This window comes from Gastrolobium bilobum, unplaced genomic scaffold (genome assembly GCF_033153095.1).
Source record: "Gastrolobium bilobum isolate Gb01-03AN ecotype WA unplaced genomic scaffold, APGP_CSIRO_Gbil_v1 utg4377, whole genome shotgun sequence".
NCBI classification, from domain to species: Eukaryota; Viridiplantae; Streptophyta; class Magnoliopsida; order Fabales; family Fabaceae; genus Gastrolobium; species Gastrolobium bilobum.
Window position 1 is genome coordinate 688,800 of NW_026895684.1, and position 14,756 is coordinate 703,555.

At 34.3% G+C, this 14,756-nt stretch overlaps 1 protein-coding gene across 1 annotated transcript; it reads left to right on the forward strand.

Annotated features, from left to right (window-relative positions):
- The first annotated feature begins 1,578 nt into the window (after positions 1–1,578).
- On the forward strand, positions 1,579–14,550 carry LOC133290315 (RNA cytidine acetyltransferase 1). Its single transcript, XM_061488401.1, has 27 exons — positions 1,579–1,687; positions 1,916–2,024; positions 2,182–2,273; positions 2,403–2,574; positions 2,679–2,801; positions 3,577–3,750; positions 4,732–4,842; positions 4,943–5,076; positions 5,166–5,259; positions 6,476–6,574; positions 6,709–6,845; positions 7,056–7,153; positions 7,431–7,554; positions 7,635–7,722; positions 7,807–7,906; positions 7,982–8,034; positions 8,780–8,956; positions 9,052–9,089; positions 9,721–9,814; positions 10,286–10,465; positions 10,554–10,662; positions 10,742–10,811; positions 12,283–12,430; positions 13,036–13,164; positions 13,423–13,548; positions 13,768–13,833; positions 13,952–14,550. Exons 2-27 carry the CDS (start codon positions 1,920–1,922, stop codon positions 14,204–14,206), a joined length of 3,096 nt encoding a protein of 1,031 aa, XP_061344385.1. The 5' UTR covers positions 1,579–1,687; positions 1,916–1,919; the 3' UTR covers positions 14,207–14,550.
- Positions 14,551–14,756: the final 206 nt, after the last annotated feature.

Below are 14,756 nucleotides of genomic sequence, written 5' to 3' on the forward strand. Positions count from 1 at the left end.
CTCCTTCAAATTAAATTAATATCATTTTAATATTTGAGAAAAAAATACAAAATATTTTTACAATTTTACTTCTACTTGCGATATGATTTTTTTCTTTCAAAATACCAATATTTTTTTCCTAGTTTCAAAATAACGTTATTCTTATCGAATAATGGTAGCTCAGTTGGTGCACGGGAGCTAAGTATGTGGGATGAGAGCATATATTTTATCCTCCCCAGTACCATCTTTGTGAGAGATTTAAAGTCTTAATCTTAATAATAATAATAATAATAATAATAACATCATCATTTTAAATAGCACGAATAGGGGTGTAAATGAGTTGAGCCGAGCGGAGCCAAGTTTTAGCTTAAACTAGCTAAGACTATGAAATTTTTTTTGAGTTTAGCTTGGTTCATTAGTTTGGTACGAGCTAAATTTTAGGCTTGGCCTGTTTATAAAAAATTAAAGACTTGACTTGACTTATTTATAATTATAAAATTATTTTTTCAAACTCACATATGTCTAAATATTGAGACTATAAATGTATCAAATTCTGTACTCCTTCATCAGAGAAAAAACAATCATAGAACCCGTTCAATCCACATATATTCTAAAATCGAATAATGAGTTCCGCAATTTTTTCTTAAATATTGATCCAGCTCATGATGACTTAATAAATCAAGAAAATGTGTGCTGCCTCTTGCAATGCAGAAAAAAACACACACAAAAAAACCCGATGACTTCATTGTTAATAGAATAAGTTGTCCAAATTCAAAAGCTTATTGTATTATAATATTCAAAGAAGAATAAAGGAAAGAGTACCTGAGTTTGATAAGTTGTCTGTGAAGTTAAAGACAATAGTAAAAAAGTAGGATTACAAAAAATAAGAATAATGATATAGTGACATAAAAATATATTATTTATTATAATAATATATATCGTGGACTTTCAAGTCAAGCTTTATTAAATTAGACTTAGACTATTTGCTAAATAAGTTTTTTATATTTGAACTCGTTCTATTTATTAAACAAATCAGATTAAATTAAACTTAAAGCAAGCCGAGTCTAGGCTCGTTTACATTCCTAAGCACAAGTAGTAAATCCTATATACATTTATAAAAAAGGAAGGAAATTCACAATTGTAACGGTAGGAAATCAGGAGCGAACTGTGATACTGAATAAATGAATAATGATATTGGGGCTCAATAGCGAATAATATACGAAAAAGTGTATGTAGTTTTAAAAGAGAAGTTAAGAGAAATAAAAATAGACCGTGAGAAAAAAAAAGACTGGGTTTTTTTCTCTCGCTCTTCTTTTTTTATCTATGTCTGTCTCTCTTAAAATTATCATCTTTTAAGTGAAACACATTTTTTCATATTATATATAAAATTATATTTATTTGATTTTACACGAGAAAATTAACTTTTCAACACATGTATAAAAGAATAAATTCTACTTCTTTTATTTTCTCTCTCCTCTCTTACGAGTCCCACCTACAGTTTTATTTTTACAACATAGAAATAACCATTTCGTAAGAAAATTATTTCCGTTATATATAAGCCTTAACCCCTCCATAAACCCTAACATAACAAGTAACAAAGTGGAAGCTGTAGTCTCAACGCTCTGTTTCATTCCTCGAATCCCCCACTCGCACAAACGCCGAGTCTATCACTGTCTCCGATACAAGCTCCGCCGTCGATTTAATCCAGGTCTCAGTGTCGCTTCCTTCTCTCCTTGCCGTTATTGTGTATGTATGGGTTTGCGTTTGCGTTAATACAGCAGCGACTGTGATATTAATGATGATTCATTATTCAACTTTAAAATAATGGATTTGAAATGCTGGAATTGGAATATTTTCAATTTGATAGATTATAATTATTATCGTTACCTTGTTCCTTGCGAGATTTTGACTTGTGAGAACTTAAATTTCGTAACAGGGAAATGAGGAAGAAAGTGGATGAGCGAATTAGAACTCTCATTGAAAATGGTGTCAAAACAAGGCATAGGTCCATGTTTGTCATCATCGGTGACAAGTCACGTGACCAGGTCTCTCGCTCTTACAACTAACACCATTTCTCTTTGTAGTTACGTTATAGTTATAGGCTTGTGAGAATTTGAATGATTTTGGAAACTTCATTTAACGTCAAAGAAATTAAGAGCAGTGCAATTTGAGTGTTCTAAATGCAGTCTCTACCGTGCGCAGATTGTAAATCTTCATTATATGCTTAGCAAGGCACAGATCAAATCCAGGCCAACTGTTTTATGGTGTTACAGGGACAAGCTTGAAATAAGCAGGTTCTAAGTTCTATATATAAGAGTCTCTCTTGTGTGAATAAACTGTGATATACTGCTGTATTGGTTTGTTTGAGTTATTATGGACGATGATTTACATGAGCTTGATTAAGATGATGATTGTGAATGCAGTCATAGGAAGAAACGTGGGAAGCAGATTAAAAAATTGATGCAGAGGGGTCTTTTGGATCCTGAGAAAGTTGATCCATTTTCGTTGTTTGTAGAAAGTGGGGGATTAAAATATTGTTTATATAAGGATTCGGAAAGAGTTATGGGTAATACCTATGGGATGTGTATACTTCAGGTATCTTACACTTCCTTCTAGCTCAATCTCTTGTGCCTTCTAGGTTGTCTTTCTCCTTCCATTTTTCCAACATAAATCAATTTTTCTGCCGTCTTTCCTTTTAGGATTTTGAGGCGTTGACACCGAATCTCCTAGCAAGAACGATAGAGACAGTTGAGGGAGGAGGTTTGGTTGTTTTGTTGCTTCGTTCGTTATCCTCGCTGACCAGTCTGTACACCATGGTGATGGTATGAATGTAGATTCATCAAATTAATATTTGAGTCCTTTCTTTTTTAATTTTCAATTCATTTGGTCAATTATAAGAGTTCTTATGTACTATCTTTATAGTCTCCTCTTCGGTTGATCTTTGAGCATAGGAATTTGATTTCAGGATATTCTCTCTGTTTTCTCTTTTTTGCATTGCATTTGTTGGAGTTCATAATACTCTCATTAGATATTACACACCCTTCTCATAAAATTTATTTTTTGTACCAAAAAAGGATACTGGTCATTTTTTGAGGCAACTCTTTATATCTAATAGGTAATAGCTTTCGTGAAATATTTGGAGCTTTCTCAATTGTTATATAAGAATATTTTATAACAGTAATTGACCAAAAGGCATACATCATTTAATAAAAGGAGAAAAAACTATAGGAGTTTTAAATACTCCATTTCTCAACTAGAACAAGTTCACATTTTGTCAAGTTAACTCTCAAACCTAAAACTGTTTTACAACATGTAAATCGCAAAGGATGTATAGCCTTATATGTTTGGTTGAGGCTTCACTAAAATAAATGTATTTTATGTGAAAATTAAATTTTGCCCCTAAAATTAATTATTTTAGTTGGTGGTCCAATAAAAATGATTGCATTGTTCTCATTCTCCAAGTGCTTTACTTGGAAGCCTGAAAGCCAGAAATTTATGTTTCTATGGTTGAGTAGCCTATAAGGCCATTACCTACCGGGCTACTCTTCTGCTAAAAGTATCATTAAATTCAACTTTTGCGTGGTTCACTGATTGCAGGATGTGCATGATAGATTCCGAACTGAATCCCACTCTGAGGCTACTGGGCGCTTTAATGAACGCTTTTTGTTATCACTTGCTTCTTGCAAGGCTTGTGTGGTCATGGATGATGAGCTGAATGTGTTACCAATTTCATCTCACATAAGGTCTATTACCCAAGTTCCTGTTAAAGAGGTATCCTCATTATATTTTTGACTATCTATTTCCTTTTTTCCCCTTCTTTTTGGATGGGGACTGCACATGATTTTGGGCTCGAATGCTTTGTGTTCGAAGGCATGTTTGTTAGTTACTTATTTAACGTATGGGGGAATTTTTTTTATTTTTTTTTGGGGGTGGGGGCGCATAAAAAGACCTAATTTTAAAGTTAGCAGAACGAATTTTGTGTTTTTTATATTACCCCATGTTTTAATTCTGATTTTAAATATATATTGTGTCTCGGTTGATGTTTTGGAAGATTATGGTGCAAACAGGTCCTTTTCCCTCCCTCAAGAATCTAGAAAGAAGGTGTTTCTATTTGTTGTGCTTTCAATATATGATAAATGTTTCAAAATCTTGGTGATAGTACGAAAGTATGTGATAACCGCAAAGGTTTAAGATATTTTTATTGATTATTTTCATTCTTGGTCTTTTGTGACCGGAAGGTCAAGCATTCGAATCCGAGAAATAGTTTCTTTGCAAATATGCAAGGGTAATTCTGTATACAAGAATTGCCCTCACCCCACCCTCGCTAGTCGAGGTTTAATGTTAAGTATTTTTTTTTTTTAAAATTCACTTTTGGTCTTATATTGGGGTGCAAAATTTCTCATTGTTAGTGTCAGATGTTTACTTATTATTGGAAGACATTACCATAATTTTTGGAGGTACTATTCTCTATTAACATGTAGACTTGTAATTTTGCACATAATTAGACATTTATTTATTTTGTAAATTATAGTATTTGTTGCCTTAGTATTTGAATAAATGCTAGTCTCACTCTAACTCTATACTAACGTGCAACTAATTGTAGTTGGGTTTGCAACTTTTTTTTAATCACATTGCCAAAAATAGGAATTATTTTCTTCTGCCTTCCCTTTCTTGGAAGCCAAGCAAGATGCTTGTTTGTTTAAATTTTGGTGGAGTACTATGTAATTGTTTGTCTCTGAATTGATTTTGTAGGACTCTGAGGGACTCTCAGAAGCAGAACAGGACCTGAAGAATCTTAAAGAACAACTAAATGAAGATTTCCCCGTTGGACCATTGATTAAGAAGTGTTGCACGTTGGACCAAGTAGGATTGTTTACCTCTTAAATTTGCGTTGTCTACTGTGGTCAAACAAATTGGTTTCTCTGTGTGGTGGATGTGAGCTTTATATGTTTTCTGTTTATAGGGAAAAGCTGTTGTCACTTTTCTGGATGCAATTTTGGACAAGACACTTCGTAGTATTGTTGCCTTGTTGGCTGCCCGTGGCCGTGGGAAATCAGCTGCTCTTGGTTTATCAATTGCTGGAGCTATTGCTGTGGGGTACTATGCTTTCAAGACATACAGATATTTTCATGTGATAGTTGTACTTCAATTTTTTTGAAGGTCTCATTGGAAGATTATCTATGCAGGTATTCAAATATCTTTGTAACCGCACCCAGCCCTGAGAATTTGAATACGTTGTTTGACTTTATACGCGAAGGTTTTGCTGCACTTGACTACAAGGTACAGGTTATATCCCATTGTTAAGAGCTATAACAATTATTGCTTAATAAAGATACATTTAGTTGTGAAAATTCTAAGGATGGCAACTGGGTAGTTTAACTTTGGTCATGAACTGGAGTTGTAAGTAACCACTGGCTTACTGGTCCAGCCAATTTGTATTTATATTTTATTTCCCAATGATTCATTGTGTATTTAAATTATAATCTGGTACATATTTGGATTAGTTTATGTGCTCTAAAGTAAGTTAGAGCAGAGCACTGCAATTGCTTATATTTAATTAATATACAATGAGATGATGCCCGTCCATCAATTGTGAATTGATAAAAGATAACTGGAATATATTGACGAAGCATACGACCACTCAGATATCATTTTTGGCCATTTATGAACATTTGGTTTATCAACTTGTGGAGGAAGCAGAATTTCCAGTTCTAATGACTGTCTAGACAAATTATGAAATACGTAAGCTATTATTTTACTCCCCTTGAAATTAAGGGATATTCTTCTCTTGAAAGTGAGTAATTGAAGAGAAGATAAATAAGAAAAAATAGGGGAAGTGTGTGAATAAAATACCCATGCCATGGGTCTGACCAGAAATGGGCACCAGAATGATCTTATGTTCAATCAATTTAAGCAAGTTCGGCAGACCCATTAAACATTTCCTTTTTTACTAAAATTTGTGATAAAATCTATTACGTATTGACATATAGTTTATTGAACTGAGAAGTGATAGCTTATTCCTAGTGCTGCAGCTAGCTTTAACCACCTCTTGTCACAATTTCTTCCATTTTATTAAAAATTCAACTGCTGAATATATACTAAACTTATCAAATTCTGGGTCATACATGAAAAAATCAAATGAAAACTTTCTAGATATAGGGCACTGTGCTAGGAATATCCAATGTCATTTTAAGTGTCGCGTAATACCTATTTACTTTGTTAATCAGTAAGATACCAAGTTAATGTTTAATTCATATTGATTAATGATTTTGGGTCTTAAGGTCTCCTTTTCACTTCATCTACTGGGGGAAAGGGGGTGTGTGGCAATAGAATTTATATAAGGGCTTTATGGTAATGGAAATTGATTTTATTTAGTTCAATTGATATTCTATCTCCTGATTTGTATCAATCCCAACCACTTTTGCCTTTTGGTCTGTTTGTGTATAGAAAGTTGAATGGTGTTTTATAAAAGTGCTACTGTTTCCAATGTGAATAGGAACATATTGATTTCGATGTGGTGAGAAGTGTGAATCCTGAGTTCAAGAAAGCTATTGAAAGGATCAATATTTACAAGCACCACAGACAGACAATTCAGGTATGTTCGTCGGTAATGCTTCTGCATTAATGCATGTGACTTCAAAAAAATTATGGGTGTTAAGAAAACTTACTGTTGCTGTGAGGATACAAGTAAATGTAATTCTGGGCTTGTTTTCCATCTTTATTTCTCAGTATATACTGCCGCATGAGCATGAAAAGCTCTCGCAAGTTGAACTGTTGGTTGTTGATGAAGCAGCTGCTATTCCACTGCCGGTGGTGAAGTCTTTGCTTGGCCCATATCTGATCTTCCTGTCTTCTACGGTTAATGGGTATGACTAGTCCTCTGCGTACGGTGAAACTTTACATATATCATGCCAAAAACATCATTTTTTTGATGGAGAATTATCAATCCTTCTGAATTATTAGCTGTTTGCTTCCTCTTTTTAATCAAGTTTAATGTTTCTTAGTTAAAAGAGTTAACCTCTGTTGTGACTTTATTACTGAAAAGACTTTTTTTTTTTTTTTTAACTCATGGAAAGTTATGAAGGTACTGGACGCTCTTTATCACTAAAACTTTTGCAGCAATTGGAAGAGAAAAGCCACGTGTCTGCTAAGAGCACAGAAGGCTCTGTTTCTGGTACTTATATGCTTCTGGCTTTTAGAAGTCAATTCAAATAAACAATGTGCATGTCATGTGCTGTTCAGAATGGAAATTCAGTCTAAGTGGATTATGAAATTAAGTTCTTTGGTTTTCAATGATCCATTAAATCATTTTTATGCATAAATTTTAAAAAGATGCATGCACGCTAATGCTAAATTTTGAGTTTTATCAATGATCCCTTAAATGATTTTTATACATAAATTTAATAAAAATGCATGCATGTTATTGCTAAATTTTGAGTTTTATCTTTCAGGTCATCTGTTTAAGAAAATAGAACTGAGTGAATCCATCAGATATGCTTCTGGGGATCCCATTGAAAGCTGGCTTAACACTCTACTTTGCTTAGATGTTTCAAATGTCATCCCTCATCTTAGCAGGTTATATCAAGCTTATATTTCTTTGGAAGATGAGACCATTTTTGTCTATCTTTATTTACAGTTCTTTACCCTGAAATCAGGTTACCTCCACCTAGTGAGTGTGATCTATACTATGTTAATCGGGATACCCTCTTTTCCTATCACAGAGATAGTGAAATATTTCTGCAGGTAAAACCAGATTTATCTGATGATGTTGGATGCCTTGTGATATTTTTTATGTGTTTGCTGTACTAAAATATTTGATTCTTGCAGCGAATGATGGCCTTATACGTTGCTTCACATTACAAGAATTCTCCAAATGATCTGCAACTAATGGCAGATGCTCCAGCACACCACTTATTTGTACTACTTGGTATACATGGTTTTTTTTTCTAGTAATTCTACTATTGTTCTTTTGCTTAAAATGACATGACTTGAATTATGACAGGACCTGTTGATGAATCAAAGAATCAACTTCCTGATATTTTGTGTGTCATCCAGGTTTGCATCTTTGGCTTAAATCATCCTATTTTTTTGCTGCATTTCTGCGTATGGCCTGTCTTGACTTCCATGACTGGCCTTGCCTTCTCTGTTTTGGCAGAGCCTAACATCTCCAATTCTTTAGTCACTCATTATCTCTTGTTTTTTTTTTTTTTTTGCTGATACCAATATATGAAGTTACATTTTTTGCCGTATGTTTTTTTTTTCCTCACACTGCTTGATTATGATGGAGAAAAATGTTGATTTGTTTATTGTGCTGTGATCAACTACGAACAAACAAGCATAGAGCATATCATTGAGGCTGTACGAAACAAATATTTTGGTACTGAGATCATCGAGAGACTAGGACAATATCTTTTACTGATTTAAAATGTTTCGAGCTTATGTTTTGCTTTGTTTAAAAATTGAGGCTTGATAGTGCTTAACTGCTTGTCAGTATTTTACAGATATGAGAAGCTTCTGTATTAGCTTATGACTTCTGATTTGTTTTAATGCCGTTGTACTTTATCATGCTGCACAGAACTTGTAATTCGAGGAATATTTGAAGTATTTCAATTTTGTGGTGGTTGCATTATTTCCTTCACTCAACTCTAACTTTTGTTTTTCGTTTGGTGTTAGCACTAAGTTTGTAATTTCCTGTTCTTTGTAGTTATACTATGGATGTTTATGCTTATTGTCCCTTTTTCTGTTTGGGAAGCTTGTCCTTTTTTTGTGACTTCCTACGTCCAATAACTTCTATTTACAGGTTTCCCTTGAGGGGCAGATATCTCGTCAGTCAGCAATGAAAAGTTTGAGTGATGGTCATCAACCTTCTGGAGATCAAATACCATGGAAATTCTGTGAGCAATTCCGAGACACAGTTTTCCCGTCACTTTCCGGTGCTCGCATTGTACGCATCGCCACACACCCGAGTGTCATGAGGGTAACTTCTATATTCTGGCATATGGCTTTGTTTAACCAGATTCTTCCAAGGTTGCGATACCCTTCTGACTTTTTATCTTCTTTTTTTAATTTTAGCTTGGATATGGCTCACAGGCAGTTGAGCTTTTAATACGGTGAGTGCATGGTTGTCTTCTTGCTTCGATTGTAGTGATTTTCATTTTAGCTTTTGTTTTACACGAGGTTCCATGAGCATTGAGCGTTCTTCAAAAGTTTTTAATTGAATATTGATTTGGTTTGGCGAGCCTTGGTTCAAGTTCAACTGTGTGGTAGAAAATATCTCTGATATTTTTGTGTACAGTAATTTAGTGCTCTAATCAAGGAACTAATTTAGGAGTTGAATCATCTTGTAATTAAGATTGTAATTACTGCAAATAATTCTGTACTAGTATAAATATATTCCTGTGTGGTCTGATTACAAAAAATTCCAGCATACTCTCTCCATTTTCTAGTGTAAGGCTGCTGCCGTGGGACCTGGTGGTCATATGTTCTAGTCACTGAAACAGCCTCTATATTTGTGGGGTAAGGGTAAGGCTGTGCACATCTAACCCTCTGAGACCCCACAATGGTGGGAGCCTCGTGCACGGGGCTACCAAAAAAAATGATTTGGTTTCTGTATGAATCATCTGGTATAATTAATACTTCGCCAAAGATGCTGTTACATAGGGCTCATTTTAGTCTTTAATATGTCAGATGTTAAATGCAGAACACCATCAATTAATCGTTTCCATCATTTACTGTCTGCAGTTACTATGAAGGACAACTTACTCCTATCTCTGAGATTGATGTTGAAGATGAAGAGCAGGCTCCTCGAGTTAGAGTTACAGAAGCTGCAGAGAAGGTATGTTACCTCTAAAGTCCCTTTTTGGAACAGGTTTAGATAGTTCTGTTTGTTTAAGTGTCTCAGAGAGGAAGGGGAAGCCCCTATACATTGTGTGTCTGGGATGTATTTCTTCTATGTAAAAATTCTGTCTTTTATAAGAATCATACTCTGTTCTTGATAAACCTTGTTTACCATGTGTCCTTGTTCATATTCAACAATTTTATTACTGGAAACACATCAGAAAGACAATTACTTTCAGACAGGTCCGTGCTTATGTGTGCTAGCACTTTTCTAATAATTGGTTTCTTTTAGCTTTTAGATAGTGTTTAATGACCGAGTTCAAACATAGTGTGAGTGTGAAGGCTGCAATTTGAGCAAGAATGATGAGCTATATTTGAATTGTTATTGTCTATGCTCATAAGTCTATCAATTTATGTTTATATTTCCAATATATGCGTTACCTTTATTATGATACTACTATGAATTCAGGTTTCGCTACTTGAAGAAAATATAAAACCTAGAACAGATCTTCCTCATTTGCTAGTACATCTGCGTGAAAGACGCCCAGAGAAGCTCCACTACATTGGTGTCTCATTTGGGCTAACATTGGACCTTTTTCGCTTTTGGAGGAAGCATAAATTTGCTCCCTTCTACATTGGCCAGATTCCAGTTAAGCTTTGTTTTTTCTTAAGCAGTAGACTATGATACTGAATTTATTTTTATGATTAAGTAACATAGTGTTCCCTCAACTTGATAGAATGCTGTGACCGGTGAGCATACATGTATGATTCTAAAACCCTTAAACAATGATGAAATTGAAGTTGATGGATCAAATCAGTTGGGCTTTTTTGGTCCGTTCTACCAAGGTGGGTTCATCTACCTTTGCTGTTATGATATTTGTGATTAATTTTGTTAATTGTTGATGATTTAGTTCTCTATTTATAGATTTCAGGCAAAGATTTACTAGACTTCTGACTTCCACTTTTCGTGGCATTGAATACAAGCTTGCTTTGAGGTTAGTATTAATAATTTAACGTTTCACTGTTCTCGATTCTCAGAAATCGATGTGGATATTTTGAAGTTCCTTGAATTGAAAGGGCCTCGAGTAATTGAAATATTGACAATTAAATCATATTAATGAATAAGATTTTCCACATCTTTATTTTATTTTTTGAATAAAAGAAGTATTGTTAGATGAAAAAATAAAGAACAAAAGCAGAGGATAATATATGCTCCTAAAAGAAAATATAACACACAAAACACCGAAAAACCAAAGCAAACTAGAAAGACGATTCAAGAACAAAGCTTGCTAGTCTTTTCGCATGTCTACCATATAATCTCTTTTAGAATATCCATTAGCTGAGCACCATAAAGTGGTTGAGATTACTTTACTTTATCCATAAAAGTGAATGTAGGAAAACAAAATTGTCCCTGAAAACTCCTGCATTCTTCACCTACCATATGCACCAAATGATTGGAATACATTATGCGTTGCTGAAGAATCCTGACCTCTTTATTCCTCCCTAAACCTTTGAAATGACACATTCACCAAGAATATCGAAAAGTCTACGCCTCTATGCCTAAGTATCTAGCATTTGAAGAGTATAAAATACATGACTGCTAATCTCGTAATTAGGAAAAAATATACAACACAAATATTAGGAGATATAGCTTTGTGTGATCTGCATATCTAAATGAAGGACTTCACCTTAGGAGACCTCAGACTTCCAAAGGAGATTAGCAAAGATAAAGTTGTCCCTATTTGGGTAATGAATAAGGAACAGGAATCAAGATTTACTGGAGTACACCCGAGAGGAGCTCTGTTTTTTTTAAAGAAAGGAACTTGACTTCAACTTCACTTTATTTTTCTTGTACCATAAAGATTTCTTTTTCACTTCTGTTTTTGCCTATGATTACCTTCCCTGTTGACGTCTTGTGAAATATTATATTTGAAAATAAGACAGACTTGTGCATGAAATGGAAATAAGCAATCTGTTTTATATGTGTATTATGCAAAATGAGAATTGCTTCTTCTTTTTCAATTTATAATAAAGAAGGAAAGATCACATGTCTTGTGAAATAATATATTTGAAAATAAGACAGACTTGTGCATGAAATGGAAATAAGCAGTCTGTTTTATATGTGTATTATGCAAAATGAGAATTGCTTCTTTTTTTTCAATTTATAATAAAGAAGGAAAGATCACATGTATTTTACAAGATACCACAATTACCCTTCAATCAGCACTTTATTTTATGAAGGGAAGTTTATTTTGGTCTGAGAAATGAAAAGTTAAATTCATGTTTTTATCCTTCCATAAAGTTCTAAAGCTTTTGCATAATCTTACTCATTGATTAGAATTCAGATGTAGACGTGAATATTTTAAAAGCTAGACCTTTAGAGTTCCTTGAACTTGGCTGGATCTCTATCCCTTTATTACTTCTCCATTTTTTTATATGCTTATTATTATATTGATAATTTTCCAGCATCATAGATCCAAAAATCAATTTCACGAAACAAGAACCTGCGAAGACTACTTCTGATAAATTTTTGGAGTCAGTTAGAGAATATTTATCACCCCATGACATGAAGCGCCTAGAGGCTTATGTTGACAATCTTGCTGACTTTCATCTGGTAAGATCTCAAGTGATGGGTTTGATACTAATCAGTTTTTCTAAACGGTGTCTTGATGATGACATGTCTAATGGTAATTGAAAATTGTCTGTTCTGTACTCTTAACGGTTCTCACTCCCTTCGAGATTGTCTCATTTTATGTTTTTGTTAAAAAAGGTTTTAAATTTTTAAGGTAGAATTCCATCCCCGTCCCCCACCCAAAAAAAAAGTAAAAAAAATCGTGGTCAACAGAAAAGTATTTAAGCTTCAATAGTAACTTGAAATGATGAGTGGAAATTAATACATTCTTACCTTAAGTAAGTGTCATTTAACTTGGCATGGTTGTTCACTTGAGTTTGCATCACATGCATCGGCATGAATATGTGAGAATTGTGATGGAACAAAATCAGAAAATTAGACGATGTTCTGCGTGAAGTTGAATGGCATTTAAAATGATTTGCGGTGGTGGGCTAATGTTACATCAAACATTATGCACCATATACAGACTGTTGAAGTTGTGATGTAATATTGCCAAGCTTAGACCCGTGATATAACAATTTTGAATACCTGTGTTTGCGATTTGAAGTGCTTTTAAGTATGATCTTGACCTTTTTTTTATTTGACAGATTTTGGATTTAGTTCCCACCCTTACACATCTGTACTTCCAAGAAAAGCTTCCAGTTACATTGTCATATGCTCAAGCTTCAGTGTTACTCTGCATTGGTCTGCAGAACCAGAACATTTCGTACATTGAGGTCTGTTTGTCAACTTACTAGTTTGTTTAGTGAAATATCACACTCACATGCCTTGTTCACTTGTCTCTTGTGCATGATATTCATTCAAATTAACGAATCACTCTTAAATCCATTGCTTGATATTGTTTGTGTTTCAAGTGCACCACCTTGTTTTTTTTCCTGAGGTGAAAGTATTCTTCCCGTTTCATGTCTTCCCCCCATTGGTGCCTTTACAAAAAGATGTAATCGCATTCTCTTATTTGCCCTTTCGTTCAACAGGGACAAACGAAGTTGGAAAGGCAACAAATATTGTCTCTATTTATAAAGGTTATGAAGAAGTTCTACAAATATCTAAATGGCCTCGCATCCAAGGAGATTGAATCAACCTTGCCACGACTGAAAGAAGTAAGTTTCTTAGTACTGGGTTACCTTGTGTATTCCATGGCTTGGATGTTTTCACTAGAATTCATAGCCAAGTTTGGTTAGTGAACTCCTCACATGCATGTATTGCAATGTGTTTAGGGACGTAAATTCTACTATTTTGTGGCTCCCATTTTTATCATCCTTTAATTTTGCGCCTTCTTTTCTTTTACCTCTTTCTGGATTTTGTTCTATTGTCACTAGATTGTCATGGAACCTCATAGTGTCTCTTTGGACGAAGATCTCAACAATGCAGCTAAACAAGTTGAGGTATGTAGCTTCATCTGTTGCTTCTTTTTTTTTTTTGAAGATCCTACCCAAACCTGCATCCTTTCTTGTTTACACCACCTGTTTTTAGCTCTTAACTTAAATGATTATTATTGGATAGGATGACATGAAGTCAAAAACGGAAGCACTCTTTACTCCTGAATTGTTCCAGCAGTATGCAATTGAAGATGGAGAATCTGGCTTTGAGAATGTTATACAAAACAATGGAGGAAATATACCCACAGGTGGTCTTATTAGTGTGAAGTCCAGTCGGAATGTAGGAAAGCCTGAAAAAGAGAAGGGAAGTCATAAGAGTGACAAAAAGCGTGGTAAAGACAACCACAACCATAAATCAAGTAAAAGGAAAAGATCTTGACTATGATAAGAACCATCATAGATAATACCATGATTCCAGGTATTGTTAGTCCTGGACAGGAGTCAAAACGGTGATATAGAGCAAAGTAAACGTCCAAATTGAAAACGAGGGAAAGAATCATCAGACAAGAACCCACAGATCCCGGTCTTGGTGGCCGAGAGCAATTGTTTTTATAAATTTGAGTACAGGATTCTGTAATACCGCTATACTCGATGCTTTTTTCTCTTCTTGATGTTTTCATCAAAGAAATCAGAGGACAACATTGATGTATTATTAGTATTTGACATAAATGCAACAGCTGAAGAGGAATATATCCACATATCATTCAGTGCATGACCACAGTTGGTAGAGTATAGGAGGCCATTGCCAGTTTTTTCTCCTTTGGTGGACGACTATATGAATGTTGGGAACACTTCCTTTCCGAGAAAATTTATCTCTCATAGGCGATTAATCTGATCTGAAGATCTGTTCGGATTTCTGTAGTTGTTGGATTTCTAATTTGAAATTCGGTAATAAACACTTATAAAATGTTCATAATTATATATTCAAC

Excerpts from the sequence above, each read along its gene's own strand:
- LOC133290315 (XM_061488401.1), top strand. The coding sequence starts at position 1,920 with ATGAGGAAGAAAGTGGATGAGCGAATTAGAACTCTCATTGAAAATGGT. Across the intron at positions 2,575-2,678 it reads ATGGGATGTGTATACTTCAG|GATTTTGAGGCGTTGACACC; the intron begins GTATCTTACACT and ends CTTTCCTTTTAG. Across the intron at positions 2,802-3,576 it reads GTCTGTACACCATGGTGATG|GATGTGCATGATAGATTCCG; the intron begins GTATGAATGTAG and ends CACTGATTGCAG.